Source organism: Crinia signifera, chromosome 1, assembly GCF_055691185.1.
Source record: "Crinia signifera chromosome 1, ASM5569118v1, whole genome shotgun sequence".
Classification (NCBI taxonomy): Eukaryota; Metazoa; Chordata; class Amphibia; order Anura; family Myobatrachidae; genus Crinia; species Crinia signifera.
In genome coordinates, this window is record NC_139217.1 from 45,357,478 (window position 1) to 45,379,884 (window position 22,407).

Consider the following 22,407-nt stretch of genomic DNA (forward strand, 5'->3'; position numbering starts at 1 on the left):
GGGATCCCGGGATTTGGCCCCCAAAACACCGGGATTTCAATCCCGGGATTAGACTGCGCTCAGACGCTGCCCGACTTCCCCTGTACCCGGAAGTGCTGCCCTGCGCAGCGTGATGAGGTCATAAGTCACACTGTGCAGGCCGCACAGACAGCATAACACGTGCTCTGGACGTGCTGGCTGGCTCCTGGAGAACTCTCTCTCCCACCCAGCTTCCTGCTCCTGTCCTTGACATGCTTTCTGGCTCCCGGAGACCCCACCTACCCACCCTTTTTCCCTACTCGCCTGGTCTGTCGCCTGCATGCAAGCTATGTAATTAAACCAAAACAAAGTATTTCCATTTTATTTTTTTTATTGAATATTCTGATCACACAAATGTTTCTTATTTAATAAAAGCACAATATAACTCCCCATTATATCCTAGCAGCAAACAGCTCCTCACTCTTCTTTAAATTATAGACACGGGGTCTGTTTATTTACAGGTCTCTTGTATTGCGGAAAGCAGGGGGGAGAGGGGCGCAATCTTTCAAAGGAAACTCGTGAGATATTACAGCAATTTCTCTTAGCAAAAAAATACATGTTAAACTTTCTATCGACTATGGTCTTTACCAGACATCTCTGTAGATTTGTTTTGTTATATACACCATACAAGGGAATAGAACTCACAACATTGCTCAGTATTAACATGAAGCAATCGGATGATGAGGGTAGAATATTAATAATAGGATGAGGAGGGGAGTGGAGGGGGGGGGGGGGGGGGGGTTGGGATGCGACAATAAAAAGTTCACATCATCTCTTGCTTTGTAAGTACAAAAACCTGCATTGTTTGACCAGTGCTGGTGCGCGGTCAGACACACAGAATAAGTTACTGGAAAGTCCTTGGGACGCACAACTTCAACCCTGGCGACGTACATATATTTTATGGTCAGGATTATACGTGTTGATAGTGTCTCTATGGCGCTGGCTTTACCAAGCTCAGCTTAGTCTTCTGTACTCAATGGGAAAAGAAAAACAAGAATGAAACTAAGAACAGGAAACTCTTCCCGGCTATCTTCAGATGCGCTAAAAACCCAACGAGCCTCCGAACGTCACTCAACCAGCCAACGTCTTCAGAAGAAGATCTGCTTGGCATCTCCCGGACTCTGCTCCATAGGACAATACGGGCATTTTAACCTGCGGAAAGGTTCAAGGAAACATTGTAAGTATATACACTGGAGTTACACGCATTCATGGCTGGATGTAATAGTCAGTTGGAGGTACGGGTTCCTGGCCGAGCTTGGACATAGACTTAAAGAGCCAATCATGTTCAAGGCACAGTTTTGCCTTGAAAATGATTGTAGCTTTAAAAAAAAAAACAGTCGAGATCCGCTAGCATCCGGTACCTCCAGCAAACTTATACTGTTACATCCTGCTGTGAGGGACTCTTCGAGGGGAGATTTAATAACCAAAGATGTGCAGACGACACATTCCCTTGCAGTGCAAAATACATGGGGTGCGGGGGAAACAGGAGGTTTGGCCACAAAACACCTTGCTTGGTTCCAGCTCCCAGAAGGAACTTTGCAACTACAAATTCAATTGGACCCTCACGCTGAGATTTAGGGGGGTATTCAATCTCCCGCCGCTATTGCCGACAGCACTGAACAGGGATCTCGGCAGAACAGGCACGACTTTAGAAGCAGTGGTGAGAATGGCCGCAGCTAGATGATCCACGGGCGTATCTCGTGTCCACGGCCCCCTTTTCGGGGGTTTCACGCCGAGCCGCCTGAGAAAGGGACAGGGTCAAGGCTGTCGGGCTAGCCCGACAGTCGTGACTCTTGATTGAATACCCCCCTTAATATTCCCAAATACAACATCCTCCTATAAAATTCTAGTAAATTGAAACTTTTCTTAGAACGTCATCTCCGGTCTTCTTTACATAAACTTCTCAGCAGAGAGACCATAGAGAGAAGGATGAACGGATGTGTGCAGGAGACATCAATAGCTACAACAGGGTGACACTTTGTGACCCGATTCATACGGCGTAGGATGCCAGTAAACATTCATAGAGCGATAGGACCCAGATACTTACTTGCTACCGTTAAACATTTTATTTAGCGCATCTCTGGATATTATATGCCCACACACCAACTTCATGGGAGGGTTATTGTCTGTGGTCTGCTGGCGAAGGATCGGGCAGGCGAATATTGAATGGTACCAGCATTTCTTACCAAGGTCCACTTCAATCTGAGGAGGGGAAAAAAAACAAAAAACATTTTACATTTCAAAATCCATGCAGTTCCTCTTTCCTGCCCATTGTGTCACTGTGTTGTGGTGCTTCTAGCACAGTCTGCTCTGTATCTCAGTGCAGAGAAAGAAACCAATCTGTGATAGAAACACACACGAGCATGGACAGAGATACAGTACATACGCTGCGAGTTTGTCCTTTAACTTCTGTTCGTCTTGCAAATCATCATGCCAAGACTTATTTATAGATGGATAAAGGGCTGCAGGTTCCCATTGAACTACTCAGTGACACAGAAACACACGGCATAGACAATACCGGTGCTCTTACTTCATAGAACAGGACTATGACAAATGTGGTTGCATGGGACACACTGTACTCACCGGTAACTCATCCTTCTGATTCCATACCCCGGTACACTGCCGCTGCTCAATTACTGCTTTAATGTTAATTAGGGCTGGAAGAGCCACACAGCCGGCGGAAAAGCTAGACCGGACCAAAACACACAAGCATTAGAAGGTTACAGACCAGTGATGGTCAACATGGGGCACTTCAGCTGTTGTGAAACTACATATCCCAGCATGCCCTGCTACAGGGTTCCTTTTAAAGAATTCTATAACTGTGGCAAAGCATGCTGGGATGTGTAGTTTTACAACAGCTGGAGTGACACAAATCAGCCATCACTGTTCTATACATTACAATAAAGTGGCTTTATTTTTAGGCTGCAGACTGATCGTGTGTGATAATCTGGAGTGTTCTTGCCCTATACACCCCCGAAGATCACCCCTGACCATCTGTACTACCACTCCTGCGGTCACATCTGGTGATGCCACTTATACCATACAGACTTCGTTACACTGAACCTTTAGGGGTGTATTCAATGTGGCCAGCGAGGGTGTTAAACGGCGCGGATCGCCGAAAACAAGCGATCCTCGCCGTTTAACCCCTCGCTGTCAGAGGATGGCGAGGATTCCCCCAAACAGCGATGCTTGCGGCTAATACAGGGAGCCTGCTGCATTTAGCTGTGAGCCTCGCTGTTTTATCGGCCGCACACACTGTTTCCCCCTCGCTCCAAAAACCTAGCACTGTGGAAACGGCGTGTGCAGGGGGTCAGTTGAATACGGGGGTCAGTTGAATACGGACCCTGTGAGCTGTGACAGCGAGCAGGCAGCACTGCTCGCTTTCACAGCTCGCAGAAATCATTGAATGCACCTCTTAGTGATATGGAACTACATAAGCTGGCACTTGTAGTTCCCCAACATCTGTCTAATTGCAATGTGTATTATAGAATAGCTACCACAATATACAGTAAATCATCTGGCTCCAGTGAGAATAAGAGGACACTCACCTAACACTGAGAGGAGACTCCACAGAGAGACCGAGCAGAGCGCAGGCGTCCCGGGTGAAGATGTCACAGATGTCCGCCCACTGGTTAGCATCTAGTAGATGAACGTAGGGGGAGTTTTCTATACCCTGCCGCAGGTACACAAGACTTCCCATGAGTACCTGAATATCTAGCGAACCAGAGAAGCACATGATTAATGCTCAGCCTCAGGTACTCCGCCCATCCCAGTATGCAGCTAGGAAGTGTACTCTCCTCCGGTAACAGGGGAGGAAGAAGAAGAATACCCCAGAACACCAGATTATACCATTGCCCAATACGGAATACCACAGACGTCAGAGAATGGGAGTGTATGCGAGGAATAATCACCTTTCTGATGATTTAAAGCAAAAGGCTGGAAGTTTTTGGCATACTGCAGCGCCTCGCCCTGGTTGGGTGATCCGCCCATCAGTAAGCTGATGAAGTACAACCTGTGCAGCTTGAACTCCAATGAGCTGTTCTGAGCCATCAGCATTTCCCTGTTCGACACGGCCCATCTGAAGGGGGAGGAAGAAAAAATCTAAAATAAACCTTATAAAAATTTTTTTACCAAAAATGACGGCCATTATGTACACATAACGGGGCACCGGCCTGTGGGCTGCAGCGATATTTATGGACATGCAATCTGTTCATTTGCTAGGGAGAGGTGAAACTAGGAGGGCAGCCATTTTGACCAGAAGCAATAGTAATGATACGTAGCATTTTTATTCACTAGGGAAGAGTGAGACAGCTGGAGCATCAGCGAGGTCAGAGGTCACTAAGGTCTAGAAGAAGGATAGACTAGATCCCCAAAACACCGGTTCAGATCCAAAATTTGCTGCCACCACGCAGTGTGTGTTTGTGTTGATGACTATGGTGCGCATTAGGACATCATTTTATTCTTTTTGCACACTGAGCTTCTATGAGGACATCAGTCTTACTGAGATAATACAGATTTCCTCAAAAACCCTCCATTAGTGGCTGTCATTGCAAAATAAGGAAATAAAAGGGAGTACCCCTTTTCAGACATAGGCCCTTATTCTGGTTGGTGCGGATATTCCCGCTTGCGTACGGGCCGCCGATGTTTATCTTCTGCGCATGTGCAGAGGTCACTCTGCGCATGTGCAGGCGATTTCGCCGCAAGGATTCTCTATACGCCGCACAGGGGGCGTAGAGGGGCGTGAGGGGCTACTTATCCTCATTACCCTATGCATACGCCCTGCCTTTCATGGGCGTTCCCATGCAAACGCGGGGCGTATGCATGGTAATGAGGCCGTGACGCGTGGGTACGGGGCGGGCATCTGACATCGCCGGATGTCAGCTGCCCGCCCCCATACAAGATTTCACACGGACAAGTGTCCGTGTGGTCTTGTGTTGCGGGACCTGGTGGAGCGTGCGGCCCTGCATTCGATGTTCGGCGACCATCGAATGCAGGGGCTGCTCCCACCATGGAGGAGGCGTATCCCCGTCCAATTTCATGCGGATCACCACATATCCGCGTACGGACGGCCGTGGCGATCCGTATGGAAGGCGGGGATTCGCCTGCACGGTCGGAGCCGCATATGCGGCTCCGGCCGCACCAACCAGAATAAGGGCCATAATTATCACCCTTCACGCCAGGCATTTGGTATTCAGTTAGTGCTTAACGATGTCATCAAGCGCTACTGTCCTCAGCCAATCAATTCCTTTTAGGCATGTCCCTGTTCATCAGGAGCCATGTTGCACCTTTCAGACCTAAGCTGGGTCATTTATCCAGAGAAAAACCCTCATAGTAAAATCGGGTGAGGGAACCGGACCTGGGTTGATGCGTGTTCACGAGCAAAAACCCAGGCCTGAAAGGGGTATAGCTATGAGCACTTTATAAAGGAGAGTTTCCTGAGGTACATCAGCAAAGACTATGAATAATGCAATGCCCTGGTTAATATTCCCGATTCCCTAGAAATAGGGAAACCAGAGAAAGGTTTGTCTGCCCCTCTGCCCATTTTTAGGCTTATCTTTGTAAGAAGAGGATGGCAGGATACTCACTCTAAGGCTGGTCGGAGAACTCGCACTTTTAATGCCTCTAATATTCGGTTAAGTTCCACAAATGGTTCTTTTTGGCTTGTGTCTATGGAGAGACCCGCTTCCTGTGGTACAGAAACACATTCATACAAATCACATGACAGATCCAAGCGAGTGCTTCGGCTTATGGTACAGTAAACACTCAGGAAACAAGAGCGCAGTGTCAGTCACAGTATCCGGAGGCTGTACTACAGACTCCTGCTGCTGCCGCCGAGTGGACTTCAGTCTGTGCGTTTGTAAATAAATCGGTAACAGATAGTAAATACATTCAACAAGAAGCACTGGGTGCCAACTAGGTGCAAATGTGCCTGTTATATGGGATAGGAATGCCACCTACTCCCTGGGCCAATACAGGCATTGCTAAACATCTGTCATTTTACACTAGGCAAACAATGCTGCAGGTTATTCGTTGCAGGGGAGAAGCCTACAGAGAGCAGTCTGAATGGAAGGTTTATAGTAGACACAAAACCACCTACTACATAGGGACCTACACTCAAAATCGCTCTACTCTTTCCATCTAATATAGAGTATACAATGTTTCTTATATTCACTGGTGCAATAGGCTCAATGTTAGCGCTCTGAGAACCTTCACTCTATAGTGAATAATACATTGTGGGGCAGATGTATTAAGCCTGGTGAAGAGATAAACTGTGGAGATAAAATACCAGCCAATCAGCTGTTTGAAATATGACAGTTGGGAGGTGATTGGCTGGTGAGTTATCTCCAGTTTATCTCTTCGCCAGGCTTAATATATCTGCCCCATTATGTGCAAGGTGATAATGCTCCAGCCAATCAGCTCCTAATGGTCAATTTACATATTGGAGCTGATTGGGTGGAGCATGATCACCTTGCACATAACATTATTTATGGGGATAGATACCACTTCTCCAAGAGTCATACATTTACTCCTGTGTGTATCCTGGAAGCATTAAGGGATGGACAAATAAGGACTTTGTTACAGATTGTATATACCTCTAATAAATCAGATTGCCTATGTACACAGTCTACCTCATCGTCGAAGCCCATTTTTATGTTAATCTCCCCATAAACCGTCTCTCCACGCAAAGCAATACATACCAAAGGCCATCAGTGTGGCACGGGCAAAACCAGCAGTTACACAAACTCCTAAAAAGGGATACAGTGCAAACATAGTCCCCATGGACTGTGACCAAAGAGCATGCGTTCTGTAGAATCCAATGTCCCCTGTGTGTAATGTAGGGTTCTAGAGAAGTCACTGACCGTGGAGGAGTCAGATGCAGAGGGAACAGACCCTGAAGGGAAGGACAGGTAGGTAGCAACCTACTGATGTGTACCTGGCACAGTTCCTCGGCCACATCCAGCATTCCTTGCCTGAAGAAGTGCTCCACCATCACCTCGTTGAGCATGCGCTGGCTGTCCGCCTGCCAGCAGCCATCGATCCCCACACTGCTGATGTCCGCATCGAAGTTCTAAACATAAACAAGCAGATGTAAAACAAAGATGGACGCTCACAATGCAACTGATTTCAGGGCAGAGGGGCTTATTCAATACAAGACAATTATGTGCACTTACGCATAACAAAAGCAAACAAGTACCAGCTGTCGTCAGTCTTACAGAAATAACCAAGAGCGGGAATAACCTCAGACTTGTCCCTTATGGGGGCCAGTGTATATGGTCACAGATCATAGACACTGTACAGCAGGCATGTCCAAACTATGGCCCTCCAGCTGTTTGGAAACTACAAGTCCCATCATGCCTTGACACAGTTTGCTATTAGGGAATGCTAAAACTATGGCAAGGCATGCTGGGATGTGTAGTTTCACAACAGCTGGAGGGCCACAGTTTGGACATGCCTGCTATACACAGTGATTGCTCATCATAACAGGCCTCTAAGGGACTCGCAGTTCTGCAGATTATGACCAGCCTCCTAATGGTGTCTTACAAGCTTTTTGCCTCTTTTCAGACTTGGGTAAAAAAGAACACCACACCAACATTTATTGAAAAATTAAACTTTCAGTCCCTCAGAAGCCAAAGCAGTGCCAATGTCACCCACCGCCCAAGTCAGGCAATACCTCCTCCATCTCCCACGCTGACAGGTGGTAAGAGTGTCATGGGCACAGGCCAAAGTGCATTCTCCACAATTTATTGGCAGATGCTTACTGATAAACAATCCCCATCAGAGTCCTAACTTTCCGACATGCAGAACGTCTGTCTCTAGTGGGGACATTTCCAAATAAGAGACTATCTAGCGTGGGGTGGCCAAACCTGTCCTCAAGATCTACCAACAGTGCATGTTTTTCAGGCAACATGTGGATCTATAGTAGGAATGACTGCAGCAGGTTTGAAATGTGACAGTTAGTAATGACTACAGCTGTGCACCAGCTAGGGAGTCTGGGAAATGTGACAGTTAGTAATGACTACAGCTGTGCACCAGCTACGGAGTCTAGGAAATGTGACAGTAATGACTGCAGCTGTGCACCAGCTAGGTGACCTGGGAGATGTGACAGTTAGTAATGACTGCAGCTGTGCACCAGCAAGGTGATTTGGAAAACGTGGACCGTTGGTAGATCTCGAGGACCAGTTTGGCCAGCCCTGATTTAGCACAACTGTTACAGAGGAGTGAGGTTAGAAGCAAGAGTAACCAACCCGGTCATTAACTCTACACCACCATCTCCCTTATAGGCACGTACAGTGCACCGAAGTTCTAAGATTACCGATCACACAGTACGTAAAGCCTGTGGTTACTGCTGCAAACCATCCCAGTCATGTTCTGTATACAGAGAGATAAACCGTGGCTCACATATACCTTATCTATGGCCTTCCCCACCCTGGACACGCTGCTGTGGATGTCTTTGTGGTCAGAGGCCAGCTTCTGTACAGTGTCCTTTATCCGCTTACAGCACTGCGTGAGGACCAGGGATAACGTCCCGGATAACTGTCCATCTTGATCTACTGAGAAAAAAAAAAAAAGTCCATGTTATTCCAAAACTGCAGCAATACCACAGCACTCATTACACATTATGTAATAGGACCAAACACACGCGTTCAGTGCACATCCAGTGACAGGCTAGCATGGCATTTAGGATTGACTACATTTAAAAGCCTTGCACAACTGCACACTCTCTTCTATGACCCAGCCATCACATGGTTATCTTGGTGTTGGCCCACTTTTGACTTCAATGACCTGTGATATCAAATTGAAATGTCCCCATTCCCAGCAGGCCTGATGGAAACCTTTATTTCTCCATAGGTTCAGGGCTGTTCATCAGTGAGACTTCCATTGTGTACACATGTATATTGATTTAAAGGGAACAGCAAGTAGAAGAGAGCAGACACTCTACATACTATAGTTGGTGCATTATACTTCTCCCTCTGTCTGCTTATCTATGCATGCCACTACCATGTGTGTAAGCAATGTACTGAAAACCGGGCAGTACCACAATAACATGGCCGGGATGTGATAATTACAGGGTGTGCGTGATTGGACCATTACCGTAGGCATCCATTTATGTTAATCCCAGAAGACGCGAATGTATTGTAATAGGATAAGCCCCCATGAATAGATGGGTCATCATTAGAAACAGACACTGCAGAATCTGGTCCTAGGTTGGAGACTACAAATTACAACCTGCATGGAGGAATGCTGCAAAGCTTTCATTACAGTGCTGTGGTGCCCTCCGGCATCCAATAGTAGAGGAGAGGCAGGAGCTGAGGGGCGAGAGTGTGCAGCAGCTGCATCCCATAACCTGACCTACATGTCATCCCAGGACAGGACAAAAAGGTCATCAACTCTTAGGATAGGCCAAGCACCAAAAGCCATCTAATGGGCTGTTACAGTACAAAACCCTTCAGTACTGTAACAGCCCATTAGCCCAAAACCCTTCTGTCCCCACCTTTCTGTTGCCCCAGAGAGCACTAGAGTGGGTATGTGTGTCTCTAGACACATGCTGGGTAAGAGTGTCAGGCACTGCTTTGGAACGATTACCATTCACCCCAGTGAAATGTGACTTTGTAAGACTCACACACAAAGCTTCAGTGTAGTTCCTTGCTGTAAGATGGGTACCACAGAGGCTAAATTGCAATGTAACATTCCAGGTTATCTAGAGGTTTAGATAGATATATTATTGCAGTGTTTGACCGCAAAAAGCACACAAGGGCTGATACACTACGCCAGACCTGACCAACCTGCGGCTGTGAAACTACACATCCCAGCAAGCCCCTTCTGAGTTTTAGCATTACTTAATAGCAAAAATGTAGCAGGGCATGCTGGGACTTGTAGTTTCACTAGACAGCTGGAAAACCACATTTTGGCCAGGCCTGCGAGGCACAGATTCAAAGAGCCTGAACTGCGGCAGTTATTCAGTGGTGCCTGCAGACGCAGTTTATGTGGCCAGTCTAACCAGGGAACACACAGCGGTCTGGACAGGACTTGGCATTCCTTGAAATGACAAACATGGCTGCTAACAAGAGTTCCCACCACCCTGCTGATACATACAGACTCTACAACAAAACAGCTACTACCTTGTAGCAGAATTCCCCCTACAGAGCACAATATACAGAAACATGTCCGCAGATTACCTCAATACATAGTGACAAAGGGCCTGATTCAGACCTGATCGCCGGGCTGCTAATCGTCGGAGCCCATCGATCAGCCCATCGACCTGAGGGCCCCCACGCCCCTGTGCAAGGCTGCAAATATGTTCACGGGGGGAAACCATTTACACTCACTCACCATTGAATGGATTCCCCCTGTTCGCAGCGCCAAGTCTAGACTTACTTGGCAATGCGATAGCCGTGGGAAGATAGAGGCCGCTCCCTCCCCACAGTCGGGCGCGCCTGCAGTTTTAGGCGGCACTCACAGAAAATGCCCGGGGTGAAGACTGCAAACTCCCCCCCCCCCCCCTGGCTGTCAATCAACTTGCAAACTGCCAGCGATGGCTTAGCTCACAAGGGGACCCCGCACATGCGTACCATGTGCATTCATTCAACAATCAGCAGGGCTGCAAATCAGTAGGCTCTGAATCGGCCCCAATGTGGGAAAGAGGGTCCGGCTTACGTTCTATAGGAATCGATGTCTTATACAATAGCGATTCATAGGAGTACCCGAGAGGCGACAGTAACCCCCATACCTCGTGGTAAATAGTTAAAGTGCCATATACAGCCTTTGCATTTAAGCTAATGGACCACAACCTCTAAAAACAATAGGAGTAGAGAACAGTAAAGAGTGGAAAACATAAGGAACAGTGGGGCAGATGTATCATAGCAGCGCTTATCGCGCCGCTATGATACTTCCTGCTTCGCCTCAATATCTCCTGTCCCCCAGCCGGCCGCACTGGGCATGCGCGGGATCTCGCTATTCACGCGAGATCCCCAGCGCAGCCCACAGCTGACAGCAGGGACAGCGCTGTCCCTGCTGTTTAGATAGGGCTTCGCCAGCATCAGCCTGATGCTGGCGAAGCCAAACACGGCTTCGTGCGGAACGGTCAGCGATGCTGACCGTTCATACATTCGGCCTGCTATCATTTTGATAGCAGCGCCGATATGGACAGGGGCGCATAGCGCCCCTGTCCATTACCGCATTCCCGGCTCCTTCATACATGGGGGAGAAGCGGTATCAGTGCACATAACGTGCGCTGATACCCCTTCTCCCCCATGACGACACATCATACATCTGCCCCATTGGGAGGAGATGACCACTTGCGGCTATAGAAGCTGCACACATGCAAAATTGCCCGCTTACTTTAAAGCAAGAAATAAGGGGTATCCAAATACCCCAAATAGCTTTGAAGAAACATCGGGAGCGGAGAACAGACTGTTTCCACAATTTTTCCCGATGTATGCAATTTGGTTGGCAGTAAACAAATTTGAAAAAAAAAAATATCTATCTATCTATCTATCTATCTATCTATCTATCTAGATAGATAGATAGATAGATAGATAGATAGATAGATAGACCCATTGAACACACAGATGTACTCGCTCGGCACTGCTTTTGGTGATTTGGTGCCGCCTGCTTGAGGCACGTTCAACAAAATCCCTGATAAACCGTGGATCCCACCAGGGATTAAATTACCGCGGGTAATAATATGACCAGGGATAAGATACATTGGATAATTGGATACCTCCCTAAAAAAGGTCAACATTGTGCGAACTCAAATAATGTGAAGGGAATAATGGATATAGGGCCTTATTCTAGTTAACTCTGACAAAATCCTTCTTCGATGGACAAAACATGTGCACTGCAGGGGGGCAGTTGTAAAATGTGCAGAGAGAATTAGATTTGGGTGAGTTATTTTGTTTCTGTGCAGGGTAAATACTGACTGCTTTATTTTTACACTGCAATATAGATCTCAGTTTGAAGTAAAACCCCAGCCAAATCTAATTCTCTCTGCACAAGTTACATCTGCTCCCCTGCAGTGCACATGGTTTTGTCCATCTAAGAAGGATTTTGTCAGAAAGAGTGAACTAGAATAAGGGCCATAAGCTCAGATGTAAAAGGCCATAAACCATTTCCTAAAACATTATGAAATCATATACATAGGGCTCATATACATACAGCTATCTGTCTAGATCACTTAGAAATGAAGTACGCATTGCTCTGTGTGTATGCCCCCTCAGCAACGGGGATGTGTGGTGCCGTGCTTCACCATCACCTGACTAGATTTATATTGCACGCAGTATAAATCTAGTCAGATCGCCAGTGTTTTCATGGTGAGAACACTGGTCTGCACAGATCACTAGTGCATTGCATGTGTGCCAGCAATGTGTGCCGAGCGATCTGTGCTAACCTTTATCGCTTAAGCCCCGTACACACTGGGTGACTTTCATGTTTTCTCGTTTGATCGGTTTTCAGCATGAAAGCCGCCCAGTGTGTATGGGGCAGAGATGAGCGGTGAGCGCTGATGCGCATTGTTGACAGATGTATCATCCTTTGTGATTCTATAAAGATGACTAAACAAGAGATATTTACGAAGAGGCAGCATTTCAGTGGCATTGACCTCAAAATTGAAAGTGGGGCAAAAGCCGCAGCTTCATAAAAATGTACCCCTAAGATTTGTTTGACCTCAAAGGATAAAAACGACTGAGGAAGCCTCAGAACCCACATGATCCATCATCCAGTGATAAAAAAGGGATTTTTGTAAGAACTTACCGTTCGAATCCCTTTCTCTGATATGGTCCTGGTGACACAGCTCAACACTGGGATGTAGGAGGGTCCGAAGGAGCCAGGCACCTATCCTAAAGTTTTAGAGGGTAGGCTCCTCCCCTACTGCATCCCTGGACTCTTCAGTTCATCTTTCAAAGCCACTGGAATACATTAACTCAGTACAAACGCCTGCACATATTATATGCACATTTTATAACAGAAAACTGTTAACTTTTAACCATTTTAACATGAACATCATGAAACTTCTGGCATACTTACTGAGCGTAAGGGAGGGATCGCTGTGTCACCAGGACCATATCAGAGAAAGGGATTCGAACGGTAAGTTCTTACAAAAATCCCTTTTTCTCTTTCAATGGTCCTGGTGACACAGCTCAACACTGGGACGTTCCAGAGCCGGTCCTTTGGGAGGGTACGCTCAGGTCTGCAGCTCTCAGCACTGCTCGCCCGAATGATGCGTCCTCCGACGCGAACTCATGGAATCTATAGAATTTGGCAAATGTGTGAACAGATGACCAAGTGGCAGCTCTGCAAACCTGCTCAGCTGTGGCCCCATGTCGAACCGCCCAAGAGGTGGCAACTGACCTGGTGGTATGCGCATTTATTTTGGCCGGTACTGGTCTACCCACTTTGGTGTATGCAAAGGCTATCACAGACCGCAACCACCTAGCAATAGTCTGCTTAGATGCAGGCCAACCAATCTTGTGTACGTCATACAATACCAACAATGTGTCAGTCTTCCTGACACTCTTCACTCTGTCCACATATATGCGTAAGGCACGCACAACATCCAAAGTTCTCAACTTGTCCCTTTTCTTAGAACCCTCTGGGGGTTGAAACACAGGTAGAACTATCTCCTGATTTAAATGGAAGGTAGATACCACCTTCGGTAAAAACTGAGGCACTGTTCTTAAAACAGCCCTGTCATCATGAAAAATTAAGAAAGGAGATTTACATGACAAAGCTCCCAATTCTGAAACTCTTTTAGCAGATGCTACTGCTAACAAAAACACTAGCTTCCACGTAAGAAACTTAAAGTCAGCCGACCTTAAAGGTTCAAAAGGTGCCTTTTGAAGGCATTCCAAAACCAGTGATAGATCCCAAGGTGCTACTGGTTGCTTGTATGGAGGTTTCAACCTGGATACTCCTTGTAAAAAGGTTTGAATTTCCGGCAAAATGGCTATCTTTTTCTGGAAATAGATGGACAAGGCCGAAATCTGCACCTTCAGTGACTGAAGGCTTAGGCCCGATGAAAAACCATCTTGTAAGAATTCCATCATTCTTGATAGCTTAAAATGAGATGTATGAGCCTTTCTTCTCTCACACCATCGAATGTAAGTCTTCCAGACTCTATAATAATTTGCCGAAGATACAGCTTTTCTGGCTTTTATCATAGTCTGTACTACTGCCTCAGAAAACCCTTTTCTTTTCAAAATGGTGGTTTCAATAGCCAGGCCGTCAAAATCAATCGATCTGAATCCAGGTGATTGAAAGGGCCTTGTCTTAGAAGGTCTGGTCTCAGAGGTAGACGCCATGAGTCCACAGACAACCTCTGAAGCCTCGAGTACCAGGATCTCCTTGGCCAATCTGGGGCCACTAAGATCACTGGAACCTTCTGCCCCTGTATTTTCTTCAGAAGTCTCGGTAACATTGGTACTGGTGGGAATGCATAAAGGAGATCTCCCTGCCAGTGAATAGTCATGGCATCCACTGCCTCCGCTAGTGGATCCCTTGTTCTGGCATAGAACCTGGGCACTTGACGGTTGATCCTGGATGCCATCAGGTCCACATCCGGAGTTCCCCACATCGAAGTGATTTGGTGAAACACCTGAGGGTGTAAGCTCCATTCCCCTTCCTTGAGCTCCTCCCTGCTCAGGAAGTCGGCTTCTATATTCTCTATTCCTGGGATGAATATAGCCGATACCGCTGGAACATTCTGTTCCGCCCATAGGAAGATTCTGGATACCTCCCACATGGCCAATCTGCTGCGTGTACCTCCCTGGTGATTCAGATACGCCACAGCTGTGGCATTGTCGGTCTGAATCCTCAAAGGGAGGTTCTGTAACCTGTCTCCCGCCAAGGAAATGACTTTCCAGACAGCTCTCAGCTCCAAGATGTTGATTGGTAACGCTGATTCCTCTGCCGTCCACAGGCCCTGAAGCCTGAGATCCAGGACTATTGCCCCCCAGCCCCTGAGACTGGCGTCGGTAGTTACTATCAACCAGTCCCAGGTCTGTAATGACCGACCCCACTGAAGGGAATCTACTTCTGTCCACCATTTCAAAGATTCTCGGGTGTCCGAAGACAGCACTATCATCTCGGATTTCATGGTCAAAGTGTTTCCTGACCAAGCTGACAAAATGTTCCATTGGAACCTCCGAGAGTGGAACCTGGCAAATTGAAGCGTCTCGAATGACGCCACCATCTTCCCCAGGAGCTTGAGGCACCTCCATACTGAAATGCTCTGAGCCCTGAGAATCTCCTGGACTAGGGTGACCAGATCCCTGGCCTTTACCTCCGGGAGGAATACCCGATGAAGATGGGTGTCCAGTATGACTCCCAAGAATTGGAGCCTTTGTGACGGTACCAACTGAGATTTTTGCAAATTTAAAATCCAGCCGTGAGCCTGCAAAAAACTGATGGCCTCTGCCAAGTGACTCTGCAGCATGGCTGCTGACTCTGCTTTGAACAGGAGATCGTCCAAATAGGGTATTACTGTGATTCCCCTGAGCCTCAGCACCGCCGCCATTACTGACATTATCTTTGTGAATACCCTTGGCGCGGTTGCTAGCCCAAAGGGTAACGCCCGGAATTGTAAATGCAGGTCTCCTATGGCAAACCTCAACAAGGTCTGATGTTCCGGGTGTATAGGAACGTGCAAATATGCGTCCTGGACATCCATGGACGCCAAAAATTCTCCCTGGTCCAGACTCAGGAGTACTGACCGTAGAGACTCCATTTTGAAATGGTCTACCCATAAATGAACATTTAGAGACTTCAAATTTAGTATTGGTCTGAAAGACCCGTCTGGTTTGGGCACCAGGAACAGCGTGGAGTAAAAGCCTTTCTTCCCCTCTGTCTTGGGGACTAGTGTCACCACCCCTTTTTCCAAAAGGGAGTGCGCTGCTCTCACAAGAGCTGTACGCAGCCGTGCCTCCTTTGGTAAGGATGTGGGAATGAACCTCTTCGGAGGTGGCCCTCTGAAAGGGATTTTGTAACCCTGTGTTATGATGTCTAGCACCCAGGCATCCTGGTCTAGAGAAGCCCAAGCGTCCCTGAAGAGCGTGAGACGCCCGCCCACTTTTGTCACTGTCGGGCAAAGCCCCTGACAGTCATGCAGAGGGTTTATCCTCTCCTTTATTGGCAGGCTTCTTGTGAAAAGAGCCAAATTTTGACTTTTGTGTCTTGCCTCTAGAGGGCTGAAACCTTCCCCTGAAAGACTGTCCTCGAAAGGACGCACCACCTCTAGGGGAGGGCCGAAAGGACGGCTTAAAAGCAGAAAATCTGGACGTCTGCTTTGCTGAGGAGGCCGGCAGGAATGTACTTTTGCCGCCTGTGGCCTGTTTTATAATCTCCTCTAATTCGGTACCAAAGAGTACCTTTCCTTTGAAGGCTAATGTTTCCAGAGCCTTCTTGGACTCATTGTCTGCTTCCCAGGCTTTTAGCCAAAGCACTCTCCTGGCATTAATGGAGACTGTGGACACTCTGGTTGCCATTTTAATAGCTTCCTCCTCTGCTTCAACTGCATATTCTGCTGCTGCCTTAATCTTTTCTGCCAGCAGTAATGCACCCGGGTCAGCCTGCAGCATGGTGCATAATTCACCAGCCCACTCTATCATGGCCTTAGAAACCCAGGCTGAAGCAATAAGGGGTCGTAAGGTAAACCCCACCCCTTCAAAGATAGCCTTGAGGTTTCCCTCCAGCTTTTTATCCACAGAATCTTTAAAAGCTGCACCGCCCTGTACTGGTAATACAGTAGCCTTGGACAAACGTGCCACTGAAGCGTCCACAACTGGGACCTTTTCCCAGAGCTCCGCATGAGACTCTGGCATGGGGTACAGACTAAGGAATCGCTTAGGCATCTGAAGCCTCTTATCAGGAGTTTTCCAAGCCCCTTCTAACAATTCCTGTAACCCCTCATCTGAAGGAAAAGTAACAGCCTCCTTCCGCTGTCGCTTAAAAACACCTTTAACAGGAGTCTTATCCTCCACAGTCAGCTTTAAAGCCTGCTTCACAGCTATAATGAGATCCTCTATACCAGCAGCAGAGTTCTCTTCCAAATCATCACCCTGATCCCAGGGGATGTCAGTATACTCTCCTTCCTCTTCATCTACCACAGTAGTTAAGGCATAAGACCTTCTAGGGGTCCCTGCCACATCATCCATTTTGTCCAGCATTTCACTGAACCTGTTAATCCCTTTTGCAGTATCCTGCATCACCTGGATAAGTGCAGGATCTGCCTGGGTAAGAGGCAAGGAGCCAGACGACTGCTGAGATGATGGCATAGGTCTCTGTGATTCTACCAGCCCATCACTCTGCCTGTCCAAAAGCTGCACCAAAGCGTTTACTGACCTGCCTAGGGCCCTGGCCCACGCAGGTTCCATATGCTCTGCCCTATGGGGATCACTGCCCATGGGTCTCACATCAGCGCAAGTAATACATAAGCCCCCCTTGGCCATCTGCTCAGGGACAAATTTTTGTGTGCAAACATTGCACGCGCTCAGTGCATTAAGGGCTCCCTCCCCCAAAACCACAGCCTGATGCTCAGACATGACGCAAGTGATAAATGTATATCTATCAGTATACACAGTGCAAACAATGTACAAGCGTTTATACAGAGGCAATGCACCCAATCACTTATCTGTCTGTTGGTTTCAACTGCGGGGAAGCGATGCCCAGGAAATCCAAGTCACTCTGCCAGGATCAGTAAGCCAGCTCAGCTCCGCTGCAAGCGTTCTGAAAGGCGCCAAAGTCAGAGTGAAGGAAGAGACCACAGGTCCCTGCTGCTGCGGGGTCCGTGACCTTTTGGCGCCAACCACCCCCAGCAAGCCGCTCCTTAGGTAGGATTTCCTAGTTCCAGTGTCTCCCCCTCAAATGGGGATCACTTGGAACATGCCTGTCACAACGCTGCTGTCCTCTCATCTAGGAGCTCAGCGTGTAAGCTCCGCATAAAATGGCCGCCGCCATCACGGAGCGCCTGTCCCCCATGATCCCCACCTAAGCGTGGAGCCGGTTTCAGGGTACTCCGGAGCCCAGGCAGCCTTTTAGAAAAGGCTATAAGCGCTGCACAGGGGGACCAGACAGTGTCTCCCCTGTGCACAGTGAGCTGACAGGACGCGCTTCTGTCAGCTCCTGCTGCGCAAGCAGTGTGAGGATTCACTCTGAGAATCCTCACACTGTGCCTACCTAGCTAGGGTAAAAGTTAATAAAATAATAAAAATCCCCTAACTACTCTAATTCTTCGGCTGCTCCTGCAGCCCTTTAGAATAGCACCCACTCCAGTGGGCACCTAACACGAACTGAAGAGTCCAGGGATGCAGTAGGGGAGGAGCCTACCCTCTAAAACTTTAGGATAGGTGCCTGGCTCCTTCGGACCCTCCTACATCCCAGTGTTGAGCTGTGTCACCAGGACCATTGAAAGAGAAATCGCACACTGTAACGCGGCCATATTTGTTATGCCGCCACGCAAGCTATTGTTCTGTTATGGGACGCAATGGTAACTATGCTGAACTACTGCCAAACTCAACACAAAACCTCAAATTGAAGGGAGAATGAACAATACTTACTAGGATAAGTTCATATATTTCCACAGGGCTGCTTTTTGTTCTATACTTTATATTTCAAGTACATTTAACCGTCTAAGAAGCGATGTAGTACAGTTTACAATTGTGTATGCAGAAAACATTGCAGCTTACTGTGTCCAACATATCAAATCTTTCTTCAGACATACAGCTCATTCAAGAAAGTGAAAGTAACCATTATCCTTTATTTACAGTATATGGCACCATGTGACCTGCAGCACCCAATTACAGACTACAGAAATAGAAGATGGGCTAAACAAGAATACAGCAAGTAACAGTTCAAAACAAAGTAGGACAAGTATAGGGTTATATAATGCTGAAAATGGAAGGGTTTGTGGTCTAGTAAATTGTGCGCTTTCAGCAGCCTATGGGAGACAATCTCTAAAGCATCCCCTCCCCGATATCGGTCATACTGCTCTCCCAGCATCCCCCCTCGCTGATATCTATCATACTGCTCTCCCAGCATCCCCCCCCCCCTCCCCGATATCGGTCATACTGCTCTCCCAGCATCCCCCCTCGCTGATATCCATCATACTGCTCTCCGAGCATCCCCCCCCTGCCGGATATCTGTCATACTGCTCTCCCAGCATTCCCCCCATATCTGTCATATTGCTCTCCCAGCAACCCCCCCTCCCTGATAGCTGTCATATTGCTCTCCGAGCAAACACCCCACCCTTTCTTTTCTGTCATATTGCTCTCCCAGCATCCCCCCCCCCCTCCCTGATAGCTGTCATATTGCTCTCCCAGCATCCCCCCTCCCCGATATCTGTCAAACTACTCTCCCAGCATCCCCCCCATATCTGTCATATTGCTCTCCCAGCATCCCCCCCATATCTGTCATATTGCTCTCCCAGCATCCCCCCCCATATCTGTCAGATTGCTCTCCCAGCATCCCCCCCCCCCCATATCTGTCATATTGCTCTCCCAGCATCCCCCCCATATCTGTCATATTGCTCTCCCAGCATTCCCCCCCCCCCATATCTGTCACATTGCTCTCCCAGCACCCCCCCCCCATATCTGTCATATTGCTCTCACAGCATCCCCCTCCCCCCCCCCATATCTGTCATATTGCTCTCCCAGCAAACCCCCCACCCTTTCTTTTCTGTCATATTGCTCTCCCAGCATCCCCCCCATATCTGTCATACTGCTCTCCCAGCATCCCCCCCTCCCCGATATCTGTCATATTGCTCTCCGAGCATCCCCCCCATATCTGACATATTGCTCTCCCAGCAACCCCCCCTCCCTGATAGCTGTCATACTGCTCTCCCAGCATCCCCCCTCCCCGATATCTGTCATATTGCTCTCCGAGCATCCCCCCCCATATCTGTCATATTGCTCTCCCAGCAACCCCACCCTCCCTGATAGCTGTCATACTGCTCTCCCAGCATCCCCCCCCCCCTCCCTGATCTCTGTCATATTGCTCTCCGAGCATCCCCCCCATATCTGTCATATTGCTCTCCCAGCATCCCCCCCTCCCCGATATCTGTTATATTGTTCTCCGAGCATCCCCCCCATATCTGACATATTGCTCTCCCAGCAACCCCCCCTCCCTGATAGCTGTCATACTGCTCTCCCAGCATCCCCCCTCCCCGATATCTGTCATATTGCTCTCCGAGCATCCCCCCCCATATCTGTCATATTGCTCTCCCAGCAACCCCCCCCTCCCTGATAGCTGTCATACTGCTCTCCCAGCATCCCCCCCCTCCCCGATATCTGTCATATTGCTCTCCGAGCATCCCCCCCATATCTGTCATATTGCTCTCCCAGCATCCCCTCCTCCCCGATATCTGTCATATTGCTCTCCGAGCATCCCCCCCCATATCTGTCATATTGCTCTCCCAGCAACCCCCCCTCCCTGATAGCTGTCATATTGCTCTCCCAGCATCCCCCTCCCCCAACCCATATCTGTCATATTGCTCTCCCAGCAACCCCCCCTCCCCGATATCTGTCAAACTACTCTCCCAGCATCCCCCCCATATCTGTCATATTGCTCTCCCAGCATCCCCCCCATATCTGTCATATTGCTCTCCCAGCATCCCCCCCATATCTGTCATATTGCTCTCCCAGCATCCCCCCCCCCCATATCTGTCATATTGCTCTCCCAGCATCCCCCCCCCCCATATCTGTCATATTGCTCTCCCAGCATCCCCCCCCCCATATCTGTCATATTGCTCTCCCAGCATCCCCCCCATATATGTCATATTGCTCTCCCAGCACCCCCCCCCCCCATATCTGTCACATTGCTCTCCCAGCACCCCCCCCCCCCATATCTGTTATATTGCTCTCACAGCATCCCCCTCCCCCCCCCATATCTGTCATATCGCTCTCCCAGCAAACCCCCCACCCTTTTTTTTTCTGTCATATTGCTCTCCCAGCATCCCCCCCATATCTGTCATACTGCTCTCCCAGCATCCCCCCCTCCCCGATATCTGTCATATTGCTCTCCGAGCATCCCCCCCATATCTGTCATATTGCTCTCCCAGCAACCCCCCCTCCCTGATAGCTGTCATACTGCTCTCCCAGCATCCCCCCTCCCCGATATCTGTCATATTGCTCTCCCAGCAACCCCCCCCCCCTCCCTGATAGCTGTCATACTGCTCTCCCAGCATCCCCCCCCCTCCCCGATATCTGTCATATTGCTCTCCGAGCATCCCTCCCATATCTGTCATATTGCTCTCCCAGCATCCCCCCCTCCCCGATATCTGTCATATTGCTCTCCGAGCATCCCCCCCCCCCCATATCTGTCATATTGCTCTCCCAGCAACTCCCCCTCCCTGATAGCTGTCATATTGCTCTCCCAGCATCCCCCTCCCCCAACCCATATCTGTCATATTGCTCTCCCAGCATCCCCCCACCCATATCTGTCATATTGCTCTCCGAGCATCCCCCCCATATCTGTCATATTGCTCTCCCAGCATCCCCCCCTCCCCGATATCTGTCATATTGCTCTCCGAGCATCCCCCTCCCCCCACCCATATCTGTCATATTGCTCTCCCAGCATCCCCCTCCCCCAACCCATATCTGTCATATTGCTCTCCCAGCATCCCCCCCTACCTGGCAGCTGTCATATTGCTCTCCGAGCATCCCCTCCCCCCATATCTGTCCAATTGCTGCTCTCCCCCCTCCAATCAATCAGTCCTCCTGCTCCCCTCTCCATATCCCGTTACTCCCGGTGCTTACCGGCCGCCTGCAGGATCTCTCTCCTCAGCCCCCCCGTGTATTCGATCAGCTCCTCCAGGCTCCGCTCGCAGTGCTGCCCGTACCCCCCGAACTTCTGCAGCACCTTCTCCAGCTCCCGCTCCACCGTCACACACTGCTCCATGTCCGCGGGCTGGGAGGAGGGAGCGGGGCCCGGGGTAGCGGGGCGGGGGGGCCCCGGGGCCTCCTCTTCCTCAGACAGCAGCAGGAGCAGCTCCTCGGCCCGGGCCGGTCCGGCCCCCGCCAATGCGGCCTGTGCGGGACTGGGGCGGCTTCTCCGCCGGTAACCGGTCTCTCCGCTCCTGCCTCCTCTGTGCTGTCACCGGGCGCCGCCGGCACCGACACAGCCGCCGCTTGTTTATGTTATTATCCAAGCAGTGATCGGCCGTACCGGGGCCGCACCACTCTGCGGGCAGGGGGGGGCCGGATACGGTGACCCCCCCCTACTGTCACACGCAATCCGCACACAGGACCCGCTGCTCGGTCAGCCGCCTCCGGTGTGTGATCAGCTTCGCGCGGAGCGCTCTGCTCGGGACCGGTCACCGCTTCTCTGTCGACAACAACAACACGGTTCGTCACGGGCTCCCCCCTGCGTGAGGACGCGTAATGGAATGTTCCAGGTGATGAC

At 49.2% G+C, this 22,407-nt stretch overlaps 1 protein-coding gene across 2 annotated transcripts; it reads right to left on the reverse strand.

Moving 5' to 3' along the window:
- Positions 1–331: 331 nt before the first annotated feature.
- Positions 332–22,407, reverse strand: RMND5A (required for meiotic nuclear division 5 homolog A). Of its 2 annotated transcripts, none has more exons than XM_083145458.1 (9): positions 21,762–22,407; positions 8,425–8,567; positions 6,953–7,087; positions 5,604–5,704; positions 3,930–4,096; positions 3,567–3,732; positions 2,602–2,704; positions 2,066–2,220; positions 332–1,170 (listed from the first exon to the last, which is right to left on the reverse strand). In XM_083145458.1, the coding sequence occupies exons 1-9, from the start codon at positions 21,901–21,903 to the stop codon at positions 1,107–1,109; spliced, it is 1,176 nt and encodes a 391-aa protein (XP_083001584.1). In that variant the 5' UTR covers positions 21,904–22,407; the 3' UTR covers positions 332–1,106. The 2 variants fall into 2 exon arrangements, with proteins under 2 accessions (XP_083001584.1, XP_083001535.1); XM_083145409.1 differs by having other exon boundaries at positions 8,425–8,570; positions 21,762–22,404.